Below are 21,327 nucleotides of genomic sequence, written 5' to 3' on the forward strand. Positions count from 1 at the left end.
TGTGTTATTGAAATGACGTGAAAACAACGTGGATTTAAAAAAAAAATGTATGTAGTTGACGTTGACCATGTCCATGTTGATTGACTGAAGAGGGGTTCATCTATATCTGAGCGCAAAGACATGTGTTCCCTATTGTCACCTGATGCTGCTTCTGCTGTGAACGTGCAGGAAATACAGTGACCGACATCTTTGGACAGGAACCTCGGAGGGCTCCAGGAAAGCCTCCCCACCCCCGCCACGCGTGGCTGTGTCTCCCAGACATCAGGCTACAACCCGGGGAGACGACCGCTGCGTCAACAAAACTGGGTGGGGGCTGTCGGCGTCTAAACAAAGTTTAAAGATGTTGACACGAAAGGCCTCTGAGAAATTCCATCAACAGGCAAATAACGGAATTACTGACATAAAACTCTAGGACAAGACTATTACTTTTGTGACGCACTGGTCTGTGAGCGCACCATGGCACACCGGCACTTCTGGTACACTTGCATACCAGGATTACAAAGGATGTCACTGTGTCCAGTGAATCAAACGTTAGGAATATTTGATCCATTGTTTACAATGTGATTTCTGTAGAAATTGCAGTCAGCCAAGTGGAAAGCGTGTACAGGGGATTATTCATAGATAATGAGTGAATGGGAAGTCCCTCCTTACTTTTTTGAGACATGATTTAGGCTACATTTGGGGACTATTGTTTGAAAACATGGATATTATTTGGATGACAATCAAATAAAAAAATGGACCCATAACAGCGGAGGTCGTTCAGATAGTCATCACAGGACAATGCAACTTTATTTTCATTGTCATCAATAACAAAAATCTAACGGGTCAGTTGTAGAAACAACTACCGGATAAGTGCAAACAAATCCTGCGACAAATCCATAAAAGAGCTTCGGTTGCAATTAATGGTGTATATAGACGAAACAGCGAGGATCCTGTGAGGGACTATGCGGATTCCGATATGGAGTTACCACCCAGTGAGTAACTAGTAGTCCTAATGCTTTAGTTTTTTTCTCCTGGGGTTAAATATTTTCATGGTTTGGCAAAGGACGCCCTGAGTTGATGGTTTATTGCTCTTGTCTGTGTTGGTGCGTAAAGAGTGTGTGCGCATCCCTATCGGCTGTATCGTCTTATCACATTGCGGAGGGGAGGTAAATAAACGTTTTAGCAGGTTACCAAAATCAGCGATGCAAACTAAACTCTCCACATTCAGCGTCTGGAGAATGCGGACAAGTGCTCTCTGGGCATGGTTGGGATTAAATGGACGGATGTCATTTGCAATACCTGTTGTGGAGTGTGTAAACATATTTTATCATTTCGCGCGATGTGTTTAAACGATGCCGCACTGCTTTGCAAATGTTCCACAATTCAAGTAGAGGTAAGACCGTTATTTAATTACTTGGTATATTATAACCGAAATAAGATATTATATCCACATTTTCGGAATAATAATTAGCTATATAGCCCAAGTAATGTGGAAGTGTTTTGTGAGCGTTTCAATGTCCACATGATGTGAGCAGTGAGCTAGTGGAAGTTAATTACAGTAAAAGTAGTTTATTTTCACATAGAGGTTTTGACACAGCGAAGAGCTCAACTGAGCTAGCCTACATGCGTAAAGTCTCCGAATTATTATCCTAATGAGGCGAAGCATGGAGGAGATTTATCCCCGCGGTTCCAGCTCAGTGGAGAGAATTACGCACGGGTCTCCCTGAGCCACATACGTTTCAGTATTGGATTTGAAGCTGCATGCTGGTACAATTACCATGTTTCACTTGATTGGGGATCACTAAGAAAATAATTTGGAAAAAATGTCTAATTCCAATACATATTTAAATAACGAAGCATTTGATTATTACATTGTCTTAACCTTAGAGTATTATATGACTTCCAGCATTTAAGTAATAGCTTCTTCAATATACTGTAGAGTACCAGTCAAATATTGGGACACACCTACTCATTCCAGGGTTTTCATTTATTTTTACTATTTTCTACATTGTAGAATAATAGTGAAACACATCGAAACTATTAAATAACACAGAATCATGTAGTAACCAAAAAAGTGTTAAACAAATCCAATTATATTTTATATTTCAGATTCTTCAAAGTAGCCACCCTTTGCCTTGATGACAGTTTTGCACACTCTTGGCATTCTCTCAACCAGCTTCACCTGGAATACTTTTCCAACAGTCTTGAAGGAGTTCCCACATATTCTGAGCACTTGTTGGCTGCTTTTCCTTCACTCTGCGGTCCAACTCATCCCAAACCCTCTCAATTCGGTTGAGGTCGGGTGATTGTGGAGGCCAGGTCATCTGATGCAGCACTCCATCACTCTCCTTCTTGGTCAAATAGCCCTTACACAGTGTAGAAAATAGTTAAAATAAAAACTATTAAATGTGCCCAAACTTTTGACTGGTAATGTAAGTGACAAAAATAATATTGTCCAACCCATTGGGTATCTCACCGAACCTCATAGGCTATGCCATGTCTTGAAATATGCAGCTAGACAGATAAAAAGTACATTTTGTTGTAAATCTTGTAAAACTTCTGACAGCCAGCATTCTAACTCTGTCCATGACTTTTGGACTTTATAGCACTCTAAGGCATTCATTATTGAGCCATTGTCAGTTTTACACTTAAGACATGACTCTGCTAGTGTGCTGTAGAATTTGTGAAATATGTCAATTGTATGATACATTAGTTTCTACTGGATAAAATTTTTTGCTAACTGTAATTTTGCTCCAATAGTTTAGAAATAGATTTGAAGAGATTGTCAGTTGGATAGGTTCTCTGCAAGCTTTTGTAAATCTTACCAATCATATGAGTATCTGTTTCTGACTTCTGTCGTGGGAAATCATTGTGTTTCCTATTACCATATACTTTATGGTTTCTGTGCTTTTAGTTTTCCAGGCCAATTTATCTGTGAATTATGAAAAGCTATCCAAGGATTGTTCCATAGGGGTGTGCTTTTTAGGGAGTGATATTGGTTCTTGTAGAATCCATTTAACTTCTTTCCATGTTGTTATAGTGTTCTTAACAATGAGGTTGTTAATGTTCTTAGCTCCATCCTTTGAAAACAGACACGTGAACGTATTTTGGGGATGAGCATGGCATCTTCAATATGTACCCATTGTTCCTCTTTAGTGCATTTAACTATATGTTGCAAGTAAAAGCCTTGGGTAGCGAGTTGATACAATTCCAAGACTAGAAAGTTAAAACCACCCTCAGATTTCGGGGCATGTAAAACTTTCCTATTTATTCCATGAGTTTTATTTTCCCATATGAAGTATGTTATGGCCTAGTATACTTTTTTAAAGAATGTCTTCGGTGGAGTAATTGGTATTTCCGAAAATAAATATAAAATCTTTGGGAGCCACGCCATTACAAAGAGGTTTATTCTACCTGTAAGGTTTATGCTGCGATTCTTCCATTTAGATCTGCTTTCATGTTGTTGAGTAACAGGATTAGGCTATCTTTATAGATTTGTTGTTTGTTGTCACTTATCAAGCATCCTATTTCATATTTTTTGTGGTCCACTTAAGGGATTGCTGTAGCTCATGAGTTATTATTTTTCTTTTCCTATATCCTGAGATGTTTTAATATTTTTAACAAGGGGGCATTACGTTTTCAATATTAGTCACGTGTATCAGGAGATCGTCATGAATATAAACTAAAATAAGTATATAGTATAGTTTGTATTCATGTTTACCAATACTGATACCTGTTACGTTTGGGTCCTATCTAATTATTTTTCTGCATGCGGTTCAATTGCCAGTGCGAACAGGAGGGGGAGAGGGGACATCCCTGTCTCATGGCCCTTTCTAAAGCAATTTTATTAGATAATGTATTATTTCAGATGGAAAGTTGAATGCTTCCAAAGTTTTGAATAGAAAAGAGCCACTCAAGATGATCAAATTCATATGTGAGTACTTTTTTACCCTTCACCATACCATGAGTACCAACCAACTCAGTAGCCTTGTGGTTACAGTGTCCTCTCTGAGATTGGAAGGTTGAGCTGATGGATTGGGGGTAAGGCCCTGCCCTGCGATATACTGACGTCCTGTCCAGTGGGTGTGCTTGTACATCAAGATGCCTCACGCTAACAGGAGAGTGAGGCTCCTGTCCTATGTGCCGTTCTGGCTCTGACAAGGCTATTTACTTTAAATAAGGAAATGGATGTGTTTCCTGTTAGTTAACTGTAGCATGACTCTGCAATGTTGAGGCAGCGAGGAAGTCATGCTTCTAGTTAATGCTGATTAATGTTAGAATGCGATGACTTTACATTTCTCAAAGGATCATTTAGCAGAAAATTGATTTCCACAGAGGAAGTTCAGGATTCCACCCTTTGACTTTGCATTACATTGGGATTCCTCACAGGAAATTATGTCATATCAGTGTGACCTGCTTGCTGATTACTCAAAAATGTTCACATTCATTTAGAATTAAAAAAAAAGCATTTTAGTCATTTTGCAGATGCTCTTATCCAGAGCGACTTACAGTTAGTGCATTCATCTTAGTCTAAGAGAAAAGGCTGCCAGTGTAGTTTGTCGTTATACATCATTTCTCTGTCACTCTTCCCAATAGGATTGAAGTGCTGAGTTCACCTTGAGAATAAACCAAAGTCATGTAGAAGTCATTTGAATGATTAAACGTCAAGCGTTGATTGAATTTGGAATAAAAGTACTCTCATAAGAGGGCATCAGTGACAGCAAGGTGACCGTTGGGAGATTAATCTGCCACACTTTAAGTCTGGTGCTTGCCAAGCTGCATAATCAGTGCACAGTACAGAACTAGACCATAGAAAGGCAAAAAATAGAAGTAAAATCTTGGCATTTGGTGCTTTTGGCACTGGTCCTGTTACCTTTACATTTGTCCAACTTCCTGGACTCAGAGTCCCTGTGCTCAGCTCGTGGCTGGCAGACATGCAGCGTAGACTATTGGTCAGTATTGCAGAGTCACCCAGTGATGGAGTCTGAGAGTGAGTGAGTAAGTGAGTGCACACACTCTCCTTCACCTTCACACGTAGGCCATGGCAAAGGTCACTCTGTCAACTTGTTGTACAGAGTGATAGAAGGGTGTGGTATTTAGACATACCGCCCTAAGTTATGAGGTCAGTTATGCTGCTTTCACCCACAACCTCTCAGAATGGAATGAGGTGTAAGGTTATAGTGCAATTAATACATTACTTTGTCCTGTCATTACATTGTGTCACTACTCCCTAAGAACCTGGAAGGGGTTAAACATATGTGTATACTGCATAGGTTTATCTATGAACTTCCCACACAGAGACAACCCCGCACACACACACACACACACACACACACACACACACACACACACACACACACACACACACACACACACACACACACACACACACACACACACACACACACACACACACACACACACACTACTGCTGCTGGCTTAAATGCTTATCAGTCCAAAAACATGTTCACGTCCGCACATCAATAGAACAGGGGTCTTCAACCTTTTCTTGCCCAGGGACCCCCATCATATGTCAGCAAAAGTTTGTCATTATGTTGACCTACCCACATTTTAATTGGAAGAGGAAGTGGACTCAGAGCTGTGTAGCTATGTCACAATGGATCGCAGGACTATCGTCTCTGTGGCTTTGGACATTGGACTTAATAAAGGTTTAGTTTCTCATCTCCACAGGGCCAGTGTGAGGTTCCAGTTGGTGGTGAGGGGGTGGATGGAGTCAAATGGAGAGCCGATGCAGATAAGCCAGTGCTTATAGCTGGCACAGTGGGACAACACAGACAGACAATATAAAGAGGTTCTTTGAGAAGCCCCCAGGGTTGGTAGCCTACGAGGCGGACGTGGTCTGGTGCTGTACACCCAAACACATCCTATGTGTCAGGGTGAAGTATTCTATGTATCAGGGTGAAGTATCCTATGTGTCAGGGTGAAGTATCCTATGTGTCAGGGTGAAGTATCCTACGTGTCAGGGTGAAGTATCCTACGTGTCAGGGTGAAGTATCCAACGTGTCAGGGTGAAGTATCCTATGTGTCAGGGTGAAGTATCCTACGTGTCAGGGTGAAGTATCCTATGTGTCAGGGTGAAGTATCCTACGTATCAGGGTGAAGTATCCTATGTGTCAGGGTGAAGTATCCTACGTGTCAGGGTGAAGTATCCTACGTGTCAGGGTGAAGTATCCTACGTGTCAGGGTGAAGTATCCTACGTGTCAGTGTGAAGTATCCTACGTGTCAGGGTGAAGTATCCTACGTGTCAGGGTGAAGAATCCTACGTATCAGGGTGAAGTATCCTACGTGTCAGGGTGAAGTATCCTACGTGTCAGGGTGAAGTATCCAACGTGTCAGGGTGAAGTATCCTACGTGTCAGGGTGAAGTATCCTACGTGTCAGGGTGAAGTATCCAACGTGTCAGGGTGAAGTATCCTACGTGTCAGGGTGAAGTATCCTACGTGTCAGGGTGAAGTATCCTATGTGTCAGGGTGAAGTATCCTACGTATCAGGGTGAAGTATCCTACGTGTCAGGGTGAAGTATCCTACGTGTCAGGGTGAAGTATCCTACGTGTCAGGGTGAAGTATCCTACGTGTCAGGGTGAAGTATCCTACGTGTCAGGGTGAAGTATCCTATGTGTCAGGGTGAAGAATCCTATGTGTCAGGGTGAAGTATCCTATGTGTCAGGTTGCAAGAGGGGGTAAAAGGTTACCTCTGTGAATTCCTGTCTCTTAATTCAAAGGGGCTCCAGCCGTCCCACAGCCAAAATGGAGTAAATATGAATCAATAAAAAAACATCAATGGGCTACGCTGCACATCATCTGGTGGAGTGCAGGTCACTTATACTCATTCATTGTTCAAAACAGATATCTTGCTTGATAAGTCAACTCTCTATGTATAAACCGCCTAAACCCAAATAATTGGCTAAAATTGGGCTAAAAACCACAACAAAATCGTTCCTGGGAAACAGCTGTGGAGGCTTCCAGTGTCTGACCTGGCATGAGGCAGCCTTGGAGGGCTCTCTGTAATCTGTAGCATCTCACTGCATCACACAGTCAGGCTGCAGTGAAAGAGCTCATTCAGCGGGATGCCCAAATGACCTGCAGCAGAGTGGAACAACTCCATTGAACTGTCAGTGTAACCCATAGGGGTTACCACTATTAATATGGAACAGTTTGCACTAGGAGAAGTGCCCTGCAGACTGAATGTATGAAAAGGCCTGCTGAGCCCGTTTTTACCGGGCTGTCACTAGAAATACCACACGTCTCCCACACGCGTGACCCCATTATGCGTGAAGTTCAGTAATACATAGAACGCAGATTTCCACAAAAGCACTGTTATGTGCTGTGCACAGTAGCATGGTGCTGCCTGATTGACATGGACCCTCATGGAAGGCGAGCCACTCCGTGTGTGTCCAGGGCCACATCTCATGTTCTGGATGACGGATCCCAAACAGGAAAGACCCATTTGCGTTGCTTGCAAGTCAGGTGTACCAAGTAACTCCCAATTCAAAGCGTTATTCTTCTACAGTGTGAATGAAATAAACTGAACAGAACAGTAGTAGTTTGTCTGGAGAAGCAAGCTGTGGAGAGCATAGCCTCAGTACAGTGTTCAGTCTGTGGCGCAGCATTACGGACAGAGCAGGAAGGAACCGTTCAGATGTCAAAGGATTCCGTTGACTGAGGACTAACCTGTGTGACTGGTTCGTGTGTTCTTCATAGGTTCAGAGATTCAGAGGGGTTCGCATAGGGCTAGGGGATGGGCTGAAAATGTGGGGCAAGGAGATGGAGGAGGGGATGCCACAGACGATGGGAGACAGGGAAAATGACTTTACTTGGGATAAAGGGAAGTAGACAGAATTATGAGAGATGAATAGAGCCAGAGTGGGCTGGGTATAGAGAGGATGACACTCACATGCATAGGCTAGCATAGCTCCAAGTCAGTGGCATTTCTTTAATGATAATGTCGTTTAAACTGTAGCGGTGCATGGGTAAAATCACTGGGGAAGCCAAGACAGAAAAAAGCCATATTACAAGATACATGTTGTGATAATTACGTTGTTTGTTCTATAACCTGCTAGTTCATATGCCTTGCGACCGTGATATATAGGTCTAAAGGCCCGAGACAATACGAATACACAGTGGCAGAATAAATTCAACCACACCTTTGTTTCATCACAAAACTGGAGAGCACCCTCTGTTAGCCGAAGTCCACAGCGCATATTGCATGTAACAAACAGTTAAGATACATGACCTACAGCATGGTCAAGCAAGTTAATGTTTCCGACATTTCCGGACCACTAAACAACTATTGATTTAGAACCACGGAGAGTTACCGCAAGTCGCAAAGCAAACAGGAGCTGCTTTCACTATTCCGGCACCATTTCAACTTCAGAATTTCAACATCATCAAATCACCAATGCTTAGTCTAATACAGTGACAACTAAAATATATATATATATAAAAGATTTAGTCCAATCAACATAAGCTAAATATAATCTGGCTGTCCATGGTTCTGATGTGTGTTTGTGTGTGTGAGTGTGTGTGTGTGTGTGTGTGTGTGTGTGTGCGCGTTTGTGCAAGTAGAAAAAACATGTTGACTCACCCTACTTGCAGAGAAACGCCATCCTCCTCTCTTTAATGTTGACGAAATGGACTATTACTCTGTCATACAGTATACGCTTTTATTTTTTGTTGTCCTAGGCTACCTGGCTAAAATGCTTGCTCGCTAGCCTAACTTCCTTTCATGGGCAACATCAGCTTCTCCCATTCTTCTCTGCAGATCCTCTCAAGCTCTGTCAGGTTGGATGGGGTGCGTCGCTGCACAGCTATTTTCAGGTCTATCCAGAGATGTTCGATCGGGTTCAACTCCGGGCTCTGGCTGGTCCACTCAAGGACATTCAGAGACTTGTCCTGAAGCCACTCCTGCATTGTCTTGGCTTAGGGTCGTTGTCCTGTTGGAAGGTGAACCTTCGTCCCAGTCTGAGGTCCTGACCGCTCTGGAGCAGGTTTTCATCAAGGATCTCTCTGTACTATCTTCGTTCATCTTTCCCTCGATCCTGACTAGTCTCCCAGTCCCTGCCGCTGAAAACATCCCCACAGCATGATGCTTCCACCACATGCTTTACCCTTGGGATGGTACCTGGTTTCCTCCAGACGTGACGCTTGGCATTCAGGCCAAAGAGTTCAATCTTGGTTTCATCAGACCAGAGAATATTGTTTCTCATGGTCTAAGAGTCTTTAGGTGCCTTTTGGCAAACTCTAAGTGGGCTGTCATGTGCCTTTTACTGAAGAGTGGCTTTCGTCTGGCCACTCTACCATAAAGGCCTGATTGGTGGAGTGCTGCAGAGATGGTTGTCCTTCTGGAAGGTTCTCTCATCTCCACAGAGGAACTCTGGAGCTCTGTCAGAGTGACCATCGGGTTCTTGGTCACCTCCCTGACCAAGGCCCTTCTCCCCCGATTGCTCAGTTTGGCTGGATGGCCAGCTCTAGGAAGAGTCTTGGTGGTTTCAAACTTCTTCCATTTAAGAATGAAGGAGGCCACTTAGTTCTTGGGGACCGTCAATGATGCAGACATTTTTTGGTACCCTTCCCCCAATTTGTGCCTCGACACAATCCTATCTCAAAGCTCTATGGACAATTTCTTGAACCTCATGGCTTGGTTTTTGTTCTGACATGCACAGTCAACCAACTGTGGGACCTTATGTAGACAGGTGTGTGCCTTTCCAAATCATGTCCAATCAATTGAATTTACCACAGGTGGATTTCAATCAAGTTGTAGAAACATCTCAAGGATGATCAATGGAAACAGGATGCACCTGAGCTCAATTTCGAGTCTAATAGCAAAGTGTCTGAATATTATGGAAATAGGGTATGTCTGTTTTTTATTTTTTTAAACATTTGCAGAAATGTCTGAAACGTGTTTTCGCTTGGTCAGTATGGGGTGTTGTGTATAGATTGATGGGGGGGAAAAAATATTTAATACATTTTAGAATAAAGCTGTAATGTAACAAAATGTGGAAAAAGTCAAGAGGTCTGAATACTTTCTGATTGCACTGTACATCTAGCTACATATTGAACGTCCATCCTCTCAGTCCAGGGGCACAATGTTGAGACATTCCTCTTCATGAATTCATATTTATAATTGGATCAGAATCACCGTTATAATCATTGGCCAGTACGGAGAATTTAGAAAAACCACAAGTCCAAATCCCTGTCTCCTTCCATGGCTAATTTAGGAAATGGCCAATTTTAGCTAGCTAGCTAGCCACCGTTTTGCTCGCTTTGATGATTTCTCCGGTGAGATACGAATTGCGAATTGAAGGAAAATCATGAAAACACAGAGACAAAAGATAAATTATTTTACATGTTTTTGTATTTTTTTCTTGGTCCATTTTTTGGGGGAAGCCTGGCTTCCCTTAGCATTCATGAATACACGCCACTGAGTTTAAATGCCAAGTCACAGCCTCTCGAGTGGCACTGCGCTTGAGGCGTCAGTAGAGACCCGGATTTGATCCCAGGCTGTGTCACAGCCGGCCGTGACCGGGAGACCCATGAGGCGGCGCACAATTGGCTGAGCATCGTCCGGGTTGGGGGAGGGTTTGGCCAGCTGGGATTTCCTTGTCCCATCACGGTCTAGCGACTCCTTGTGGCAGGCCGGGCGCCTGCAAGCTGAATTCGGTCGCCAGCTAGACGGTGTTTCCTCCGACACACTGGTGCGGCTGGCTTCCGGGTTAAGCGAGCAGTGTTTCCAGAAGCAGTGTGGCTGGGCAAGGTTGTGTTTCAGAGGACGCATGGCTCTCGACCTTCGCCTCTCCAGAGTGCGTAGGGGAGTTGCAGCGACGGGACAAGACTGTAAACACCAATTGGATGTAACGAAAATGGGGAGAAAAATGGGTAAAAGTAAAAAATACAAATAAATAAAAAATGCCTAGCTACAGCTATTAATTATATACATAAAGAAAGAAAAAGTGTCATTCTTTGCACCAGCACAAGTAGTTGGAGCTTGTGTAAGGATACGACATCCCGAGTCCTGCTTGTGGCCAATACTTGTGCCAGTTCAGAATTGCATTTGACCCACCAAGTTTATACAGACCCATGCAGTCTATACCTAGTTAGTCGCCCAAGCTCAAATCCACCCTTAGCCCCTACCCCTTCGATAACGTTTGCCCTATTGTGTATGGGTGTTACGCTACATATTGTTTATAATTGGTTATGGGTGGTAATGGTACGGAGTGTTGAGAGTGTGTTTGCTGAAGCCCCTGTGTGTGTGTGTGTGTGTGTGTGTGTAGGACTCTTTACCTTTCTGCTGATGCTGTTGGAGTGGACCAAACCAGGGATATCTAGCCCCCTGCGTCCGATCTGTGACCTGCGGGTCCTAAAACACTTCATTGAAGAGGCCAGAGATGCTGAGGCAGCCATGGTGAGACACACACCACATCCACGTCTGATCTGGTCTCTTGATGGCCATGAGCTGGTGCTATTTACAGAGATAGTCAGAGTAATAGTCACATTTCATCTCACATTTCTCCATCTGTCTTCTAATCTATCCATGTTTCCTTGCCCTGTTTCTCTTCTCCATCCACCCCCCCCCCTCTCTCAGCTGGCATGTAAAGAAGGACGTGGTCTTCCAGAGCCTGTCACTGTTCCCCAAACCAAAGTAGACTTCAACGTCTGGGAGAGGAAAAATGTGAGTAACAACAGTCTCACCCTTTCGCTCTCTAAGAATCAATCTGCCTAAGAATGTGCTGTACCGTTATCAAACCAGCAATATATCCTGTCATCCCATTGTAGAGTCATTGAAAGAGAGAGTTTGGCCATTGAGGTTTCAACCTAAATCACATGGCTCCGGTCAGCTGGTGAACTATGTCTGTGTGTGATTCTGTAGGCACTGGAGCAAGCTCAGGAGGTTCAGTCTGGCCTGTGGCTGTTAAACCAGGCCATCGGCTCGCTACGAACCTCCGTCACCAACACAGCGCTGCACAGCCACATAGACAACAGCCTCAGAAACATCTTCAGCATCGGACAGGTGCTGCGCAGCCTCAACATCCAGGTGAGCTAGGTCACAGAGGTCAGGGTTCAAAGGGCAAAGGTCAACGGCAGAGTGAGGTTGTGGCATGAGGACAGAGTGATGAATATTGAGGTAAAATAACTGTCAGGCAAACAGGTGAACAGGTAATCAATCAGTGCTGTAATTCCCACCATTTCATTGTAGTTATTATTGAATGACATATGAAAGTTGCTATTGGAGACAAGAATAGGAATGTTCGCTATCTTAAGTTCACTTAGGGTCCTGTCCAGGCAGATGCATTCCTACAGACACGCAAGGTTTAACCTGAGTGACTCAGTTACTACTATTTCCTCACTGTAGAGCTTGCTAGTGGGGGGAAGGGGGGGGGGGGGGGGGACTGTATGGTTGTGTCATACAGACAGTAAAGAACTGTCATGTCTGAGAAATTCTAAGAAATCCCTCGCCAGTGGGGCTGGTTCTTAGATAGTAGCAGAAATTACAACAACCACAATCGCTTCCACCAGTGAGGTCACTGACAGGCAGGCGGAGTTCACTGGGTACACGCCGAGGCCATGCAAAGACAAACGGAGCTCCAGTCACTCCATCTGTACATACAGGCTCAAGGGCCACTGAGAGGTTTCTTAGTAGAGACATCAAACAAACATCGCCCAGGGCTTGTACCCTGGTGAAATAGACCTACTGCTGATATGCACTATCAGGGTTAGGTAGTAATGGCTTACATGTAACAGGGATTATGAAGTAACTATAAAAATGATGGTAATCAGACCCCTGCTTACTGAATCACCCAGATCTTCGTGTCAAATTACATTTTGGATTAGTCAACTCATCTCCAGCCTGTTCACTTCCCAAGTACTAGGACATGGGTATTCAACTCTTACCCTACAAGGTCCAGAGCCTGCTGTTTTTACATTTTAGTCATTTATCAGACGCTCTTATCCAGAGCGACTTACAGTAGGGAGTGCATACATTTCATAATTTTTTTCTCCATACTGGTCCCCCGTGGGAATCGAACCCACAACCGTGGCGTTGCTAACACCATACTCTATCAACTGAGCTACACGGGACTTCTACTTTTTCTGTTGTACCCGATAATGATTTACACCCACCTGGTATCCCAAGTCTGAATCAGTGCCTGATTAGAAGGGAACAATTTTAAAAAGCAGTGGAACTTGCTTCGAGGTCCAGAGTTGAGTTTGAGGGCACTAGGATAACATGAAGATTTCTCTTGGATCCTTCACATCGCTGTTTTTTTTCTTCCTGTCAGGAGTACACCCCTCCAGCAGGGGGAGTGGCTGGAGGTGAGGAGACATGGCGGGTGTCGTCTGCTTCAGAGCTCCTCCAGGTCCACGTTAACTTCCTGCGAGGCAAGGTGCAACTCTTGCTGTCCAACGCGCCCATCTGCCACCAGGGTAGCAGCTGATTGGGGCTCCCCGAGGCAGGGCTGAACTGATTGGAGCTCCCTCTGGCAGGGGGGCGGGCTCTTACGCTATTGACCCTGCTTGTTGCCAGGTAGAAGTCTAAAAGAGGAGAGTGTGTGGACCAGATCCTCACAGGAGAGAATGAAGCGATGTGGACAGAATGGTTCCTATTGGACCTTCAAAAGAACAAGAGCAGGCAGCACCTTGTGAATATTGACATGAGGGAGGAATGTGGTGAAGAAGTCACCAACGAATGTGGCCCATATAATGCACTGCTCTACGGCTCTTCAGTACTGTGTGTGTGTGTGTGTGTGTGTGTGTGTGTGTGTGTGTGTGTGTGTGTGTGTGTGTGTGTGTGTGTGTGTGTGTGTGTGTGTGTGCGTGTGTGAGCTTGCCTGTGTGTTTTAGCATGAGTGTGTGCCTGTGTGTTTTAGCATGGACTGTGAGTTCTCATTGCCAAGCACTGGACAATCCACGTGGATTGCACCCGATGACACCTTGTTGGAGTTGTTCTGCACTGTACCTGACTGACAGCATTGACAGCCTGTCAAAGTCCAGGAGGAGGAGGCCTAGCCTATACCACAAACTCTTCAAGCATCACCGTCCGCCTCATTCTTAACACACAACACTTTTCCAACTGCTGTTTGTTAGTGTCCTTACATGAATTTTATATTGCTTTTTGAATTACTTATAGTTCAACATTTAAGCTCGACTCACTGTCACGGCGAAAGTATTCTGAGGGATATACTGTAACTAGGAACTAGAGACCGCAGCTGGGCTCCAGCGGTTAATCATTATCACTATATAACGCCACTGAACCAAGTTGTAAAGATATTTGTATACGTCAATATCCAACTGTTCACTACTGTCTGTTACCCTTCATAGAATAAATGATCTGTGTGTTTGTATGTACTGTATGTATGTGCGAGAAAATATCTGTGTGAATGACAGTTTTATACAACTCTTATAAGCCTATTGAACGGACTAGAGGTGGGAGAGACAGAAGCGGAGGTTCTGTCAGGTTGAAGGAGGAAACGATTGAGAGGAAGAAAGGACTCTGACGCTATGCTCTGATTATCAGCGTGTCTGGCTTTATGCAGACCGGTGCTCAACTACGGCTTTGACGCAGATAGCAAGACTGCCAGGAAAATCTTGATTGGTTCTTATGATGAACATCCTGCATGCCTGTTTTGTCTCTCTTTCTCCTTCATTCAACCAGCAGCCAATCAACCCGAATCCTGGGAACCTTTTGGAGTCGCGGACGTTGTGGGTGCTTTCACTTTTGGGATTAGATTTGTTCTCCTGTGTTGTTTTGCTTCTCGTTTGAACGTCTTACAGTCACAGTGCAGTTGTTTGAACGGATGTTTGTACATGTTTTGTCCTGTTTGTTTCAGTTGTTTTGCCCCCTCTATCATAGTGCCATTTGGTATTTAAATAGAAAATATTATTATTTAATTTAAAAAAGGATGGATGAAAAAAAGGCAAGAGGAAGTTTGTTTGTCTGTGTGATAATTGCATCACTTTTGTTGTCCTGTCTCCTGTAGATATATCTGTGGTTTGGAAAGAAAGCCGTGGGTAACTTTATTTGGATAGTCCATCTGTAGATGCTCTACAGACTATCTACAGACTACAAATAACATTTTAACTAACTATCTCTTAACCCTAGCTCTAACCCTTAACTCTTATCCTAACCCTAAACTTAACCATTACCCATATTCTAAACCTAACCTAAGCAAGCAGTTGCTTATCAACATATAAACTGAGTGTAAAAAAAAAAGTAAAGAACACCTTCTTAATATGCAGGTAGCCTAGTGGTTAGCAGGTAGCCTTCCCTGTAGCTCAGTTGGTAGAGCATGGTATTTGCAATGCATGGTGTTTGCAATGCCAGGGTTGTGGGTTCGATTCCCACAGGGGGCCATGTATGAAATGTATGCATTCACTACTGTAAGTTGCTCTGGATAAGAGCGTCTGCGAAATGACTAAAATGTAAAGAAATGGTTAGAGCGTTGGACTAGTAACTGAAAGGTTGCCAGATCGAATCCCCGAGCTGACAAGGTAAAAATCTGTCGTCCTGCTCCTGAATAAGGCAGTTAACCCACTGTTCCTAGGCCACCATTGAAAATAAGAATTTGTTCTTAACTGACTTGCCTTGTTCATTAAAGGTAAAAAAATATATGAGTAGTAAGCAGTGCACGAAAGAAGCATTTGAATGCCACCTAGTGGCGAGTCACTGTTACTAACTGCAAAAATGATGGGATGATTGTCAGTTTCACACTTAATGTTTCATGAAAAAAAACATCTGTACTTTTCCTATTTTATTACACATGTACAATAAATACTTTATATACATTCAAATACTGAAGCTCAAAACATCAATTTGTATGACGTAAAAAAAACTAACATTTACTGACTTGACAGAGTTTGAATGTCGATGTGTGGCATTGGTAGGTAAATTGCATAATTGCACATGTAGTTGGTAAACTTAAATCTGACCAGCAAATTACAAAAAAATATTACTTAATTCCCATGGTCAACTAATATTCAGTGTTTACACTGAAAAAATCTACAATGTTTTATGTAAGCTTTAAATCCACATCCTTTTCAGAGCATGTATTCCCATGTGGAACAGGAGTATTGTAGCTTGCATGAGTTAGGCTGCGTTAACAAAAGGTAGCCCAACGCTGATATTCTTTTCCCACTAATTGGTCTTTAGACCAATCTGATCAGTTCTGAGAAGAGCTGATGTGAAAAGATCTGATGTGATTGGTCAAAAGACCCATTAGTGGAAAAAAATATCAGAATTGGGCTGCCTGTGTAAATGCAGCCTTAGTGTGGTCTGTCCCATTTCCTATGGGAGCTTTTTTCTTCTCCCCCCCAGGCAGTGAGGGATTGGAAATGATGGCATGAAACATCACATCTTGATACTAACAAATACACTGCTCTGACTGACATGCATAACAAAATGACAAAGCTGAGAAAGAGCTTCCAAAAGCTCTGAAATCAGCTCAGTTCATAGACACTTCTCATTATTCCCCACATCTGGATAACAGACCACCGCAGAGGGTTAGGATAGCCGGCGGGATTAACCAGGTGAGATACCCCCGGTATGACTAGCCTCCACCATTACTATATTACAGACACCATGACAATGGAGGTAGCTAGCCATATCCGAGCTAGGACTGATGGTGATGCGTCTCGGGTCACTGTGGGTCTGGGTAGAACACTTTGATATGAATAGCCGAATTATTCCGAGTGCGTGTCATGGGTTCCCCCGCCTCGTCCGGGTCCTCAGGCTCCAGATCGTCCACCAGCTCCACTGTAGACGTGTTGGCCGCCAGCTGTAGTGCCCCCTGGCTGCTGGCCTGGAGCTGCAGGGCGATGTTGATGGCCCTGTTGATGGCCAGGCCCAGACCATGGACGCAGATCTCCCTGTGGCCTCCTCCCTCCAGCAGCTTCTGGCAGCGGGCCAGCTGGGCCCGGAAGTCTGTCTTCATGTTGACGTACACGTCGTTGCGGCGCTTGGGCAGCTTCCTGGGGAGACGCTTGCGGAGGGTGTACTCCACAGGGTCCATCTCCACCCCTGTGCCGCTGCCGTCGGCTGGGGGCATGATGATGCCTGGGGTTGTCTGGGGGACGGAGGCAGAGATAGGGCTGTGTGGTTCTGTCATCACGATTGAGTCAGTCAGAAACAGGGAAGCGTGGAATGGAGCACTGCAGTAATAGGAGGCAAAAACAACAGGAAAGGAAATGTCAATGACAAGAACGGAAGATCAACACAATCATCTTTCAGACAGCAAATATAATGCTTAGCCAATATACTGAAGGTTCTGAAATACTCAAACACCAGGGAGGTCGACTGGTAGCTAGCTAACGTTATCTAGATTGGAACGTAATGTAATTTAACCGTCACACACTCTGTGCTAAAATGTGTCACTCCAAACAAATGTAGTTAACGTTATGACAAAATAAGAACGTGAAAGCAATCAGACTGTACCTCCAACCACGGTTTGCAACCAAATTATTCAAATTTTGTCTTTATCGTGCTGGGGAACTCACAACATGAGAGGTTTGTGAACTTCTGGAAACACAGAGGTGCCCCGGAAGTAATCAATACGAAAACGTCTTCCTCCATCAGTCAATATTATGAAAATACATATCAAATACAGTGCTGCGCCACCCTCTGATTACTGGATAAATAAAAACGTATGTTTGCAGTCTGACCAGAGCTACTTTTTTAAATATAATGGTTAAATTGAATAGCCGCGATAATAGTATATGGGGCGTATTCATTACGGAAACCGTTTACTGTGTAGAAACAAAACGGAAACAAAGCACAAACGGGACGAACTGATTTTGACCAATATAAACTGTCGTTTTGTCCGTTTGGGGTAAACGGGTTGCAACATACTCTGCATAATGATTACACCACTGTTGTTATAACGCCCACCCCCTGTAAACAACCCAAGTGAAGTGCAGTGTTGACGTATGTGGCTCGATTACGGACATACCACGACAACCCCTTGCGAGCACGCTGAAATGCATTACATTCAGCCTAACTGCAAATAATTATATTATTCTAAGTCATACATGCTGTGCAAGCGTGGGATGGTTGGTCTGAAAATAGCATAACGAGCTAACATTAGCGAACAACTCGTAACACAAGTCAATGTTACGTCACGTGGTGTGAGTAGGGCGGCCATCTTTCTCTGAAAACACAAACAACAAGAGTAAGGAGCAGACTTCTCGACTAGACATCAACACGCAGCGACCGTAGGAGAGCGGGTAAATAAATCAAACATATTGAACACGACTTAATGAGAGTATCAGTACCATTCTGTTGGAGGAGGATGTTTACAGAAAGAGAAAGGAAACCAATGCATATGAGTTAAAACCGAAGATTGTACACAACAAAACGTATAAAAAAAACGACATTAACTCAAAGGTAAGCTATGGTTCCTTGAGCATTTGGGAATGGTTGACACTGTCGTCTATAACGTTACATAGCTAGCAAATCACTTTAATCTGAGAGGGGCCCATACAAACGCGAGTCAGGTGCCTACATTCTCTAATGAAATGATTGGTGTTTCAGAAGATGGGGCTCTGAGCGAGCCGTAGAACGACGGTATTATTGGTTACCATTTGTGTTTTATTGGTTTGTTTTGCTCGGGTTGTGGAAGGCCATAGTAAGCAGCGGGGTAGAGTTGTAGGGGCGGCCGGTCGACAAGCGAAGGGAGTGGGTTGATTCACACTAGCGGACACTCCGCCCCCTTCGCCATATCTTGTGTCATTTGAACCTTGCATGTAAACCGAATGCCTTACACGGCCAGATACTCATTGTTAATGTTATGCCATCGAAATATGATTAGCTGGATAATTGTTCATTGATAAGCTACAATTTGAATACAATTCTTTAACATTTTAGCTAAAGCAATTGTCCCGTGCCTTTTTTCTGAGAGGTTTTTGATGCTCGAGTCTTGTCCGCGTTGCTTACTAACGTTACATGGCCCAATGGTGGCTGCTACTACATTCCAGACAATCAAGATGCTGTAGTAAATCAATGAATTGCCACAATAGTTTACGGAAAACTATGTATCAGTTATCTGGCATTAAAGACCGAAACAAGTACATAGTATGTATGACTTCATTTTGCTGAAAATAACACCTGAATCCTACTCTATATTATTAGCTAGCAGTAGTTCCTAAACCGAGCCATCATACACCGGTTGGCTATGGTTTTACTGTCATTGTAGCTTGCTAATATTCTATATACACACGACGAGGCGTGTGTGACGTGACCACGCCCCGAGTAGGGTACAGCCGTAGGGTACTTCCTTACTCCCATGTAATTAGCCAAACTTTGTGGCATCCTAAGCAAACTGACCTTTTTTGTTGTCGTTTCAATAAAGGTTTTCAGCAGCCTCACAAGTCGTTATCAACATACTTGCCTGTCGCAACAACAAATTATTTGCATTATATTTATTTTGCCAATCTAATTTGTTACCGGGCCTGCTTACACTGATTGTAAAGCTGACCCATCATACTTACGTCACTGTTTGTTTACCCCTAACTTTTTGCCGGTTAGCTGGCTGGCTAGCGAGAAGTTAATCTCGATCTAATTTGTTAGTATTAGATATGTTGCGTAACTACTTCCAGTCTTTGCCTGCTCTTGAATGGTCTAGGTATTTTTAAAAGTGGAGTGGACCACTGAGTGCTGAAGCACGTAGTGCATAAAGTCATCTGTCCTCTGTTGCAACACTCACTATCGAGTTCCAAACTGCGTCTGGGAGCAACGTCAGCACAACAACTGTTCCTCGTGAGCTTCATGAAATAGGTTTCCATGGCCGAGCAGTCACACAAGCAAGCCTAAGATCATCATGCGCAATGCCAAGTGTCAGCTGGAGGGGAGTGGTTAGAGTGTTGGGCCAGTAACCAAAAGGTTGCTGGATCAAATCCCGAGCTTACAAGGTAAAAATCTGTCATTCTGCCCCTGAACAAGGCAGTTAACCCACGGTTCCCTGGTAGGCCATCATTGGAAATAAGAATTTGTTCTTACCAGACTTACCTAGTTAAATAAAGGATACATTTAACAACAAAAAACAATGCTTGTAGCCATTGGACTCAGGAGCAGTGGAAACGTGTTCTCTAGAGTGATGAATCACGCTTCACCATCTGGCAGTCCAACAGACAAATCTGGCCAGGAGAACGTTACCTTGCTGAATTTATAGTACCAACTGTGAAGTTTGGCAGAGGAGGAATATGGTCTGGGGCTGTTTTTTGTGGTTTTGCCCCATTAGTTCCAGTGAAGGGAAATCTTAACCCTACAGCGTACAATGACATTCTAGACCATTCTGTTCTCCCAACTTTGTGGCAACAGTTTGGGGAAGGCCCTTTCTTGTTTCAGCATGATAATTGCCCCCATGCACAAAGCGAGGTCCATACAGAAAGGGTTTGTCAAGATTGCTGTGTAAGAACTTGACTGGCCTGCACAGAGCCCTGACCTCAACCCCATCAAACACCTTTGGGATGAATTGGAACTCTGACTGCGAGCCAGGCCTAATTGCCCAACATCTGTGCCCCAGCTCACTAATGCTCTTGTGGCTGAATGGAAGCAAGTCCTCGCAGTATTGTTCCAACTTCTAGTGGAAAGCCTTCCCAGAAGAGTGGAGACTGTTATAGTAGCAACGGGGGGCCAGAACATGCAGTGCATTTGGAAAGTATTCAGACCCCTTTTTTCACATTTTGTTTCGTTACAGCCTTATTCAAAAATTGATGAAGAAAATTGATTAAATAAACAATCTACACACATGTATAAATGTATTAAAATAAAATAAAAAGATGCCTTTTTTTACATAAGTATTCAGACCCTTTGCTATGAGACTCGAAATTGAGCTAACGTGCATTCTGTATCCATTGATCATCCTTGAGATGTTTCTTCAACTTGGAGTCCACCTATGGTCAATTCAATTGATTGGGGTTGAAAGAATTATCCGTAGAGCTCCGAGACAGGATTGTGTCGAGGCACAGATCTGGAGAAGTGTACCAAAAAATGTCTGCAACATTGAAGGTCCCCATGAACACCGTGGCCTCCATCATTCTTAAATGGAAGAAGTTTGGAGCCACCAAGACTCTTCCTAGAGCTGGTCGCCCGGCCAAACTGAGCAATCCGGGGAGTAGGGCCTTGGTCAGGGAGGTGACCAAGAACCTGATGATCACTCTGACAGAGCTCCAGAGTTCCTCTGTGGAGATGGGAGAACCTTCCAGAAGGACAACCATCTCTGCATCACTCCACCAATCAGGCCTTTATGGTAGAGTGGCCAGACGGAAGCCACTCCTCAGTGAATGGCACATGACAGCCCACTTGGAGTTTGCCAAAAGGCACCTAAAGACTCTCAGACA

The 21,327-nt window shown here is 43.8% G+C and overlaps 3 protein-coding genes across 5 annotated transcripts in view; 2 read left to right on the plus strand and 1 right to left on the minus strand.

Moving 5' to 3' along the window:
• The first annotated feature begins 853 nt into the window (after positions 1-853).
• On the plus strand, positions 854-15,188 carry epoa (erythropoietin a). 2 transcript variants are annotated; one of them, XM_029760267.1, is made up of 5 exons: positions 854-974; positions 11,274-11,404; positions 11,585-11,671; positions 11,870-12,034; positions 13,278-15,188. In XM_029760267.1, exons 1-5 carry the CDS (start codon positions 959-961, stop codon positions 13,431-13,433), a joined length of 555 nt encoding a protein of 184 aa, XP_029616127.1. In that variant the 5' UTR covers positions 854-958; the 3' UTR covers positions 13,434-15,188. The 2 variants fall into 2 exon arrangements, with proteins under 2 accessions (XP_029616127.1, XP_029616125.1); XM_029760265.1 differs by lacking the exon at positions 854-974 and adding an exon at positions 1,024-1,375.
• Positions 15,189-15,733: 545 nt separating this feature from the next.
• On the minus strand, positions 15,734-17,820 carry LOC115198367 (ribonuclease P protein subunit p20). Of its 2 annotated transcripts, none has more exons than XM_029760269.1 (2): positions 17,426-17,820; positions 15,734-17,142 (listed from the first exon to the last, which is right to left on the minus strand). In XM_029760269.1, exon 2 carries the CDS (start codon positions 17,097-17,099, stop codon positions 16,632-16,634), a length of 468 nt encoding a protein of 155 aa, XP_029616129.1. In that variant the 5' UTR covers positions 17,100-17,142; positions 17,426-17,820; the 3' UTR covers positions 15,734-16,631. The 2 variants fall into 2 exon arrangements, with proteins under 2 accessions (XP_029616129.1, XP_029616128.1); XM_029760268.1 differs by having other exon boundaries at positions 17,488-17,800.
• A 334-nt stretch (positions 17,821-18,154) lies between these two features.
• Positions 18,155-21,327, plus strand: part of LOC115198368 (GRB10-interacting GYF protein 1) — a 34,974-nt gene continuing 31,801 nt past the window's right edge. The window contains exon 1 of the mRNA XM_029760270.1: positions 18,155-18,373. The gene's annotated coding sequence lies outside the window, so the exon portion shown is untranslated. The remainder of the gene's footprint in view (positions 18,374-21,327) is intronic.

Source organism: Salmo trutta, chromosome 8 (assembly GCF_901001165.1).
Source record: "Salmo trutta chromosome 8, fSalTru1.1, whole genome shotgun sequence".
NCBI lineage: Eukaryota > Metazoa > Chordata > Actinopteri > Salmoniformes > Salmonidae > Salmo > Salmo trutta.

What these genes read in the sequence shown, in the direction of transcription:
- epoa (XM_029760265.1), top strand. Translation starts at nt 1,354, where the DNA reads ATGTTCCACAATTCAAGTAGAG. An exon ending in GTTCCACAATTCAAGTAGAG is followed by an intron (nt 1,376 to 11,273) that starts GTAAGACCGTTA and finishes GTGTGTGTGTAG; the next exon opens with GACTCTTTACCTTTCTGCTG. An exon ending in ACGTCTGGGAGAGGAAAAAT is followed by an intron (nt 11,672 to 11,869) that starts GTGAGTAACAAC and finishes GTGATTCTGTAG; the next exon opens with GCACTGGAGCAAGCTCAGGA.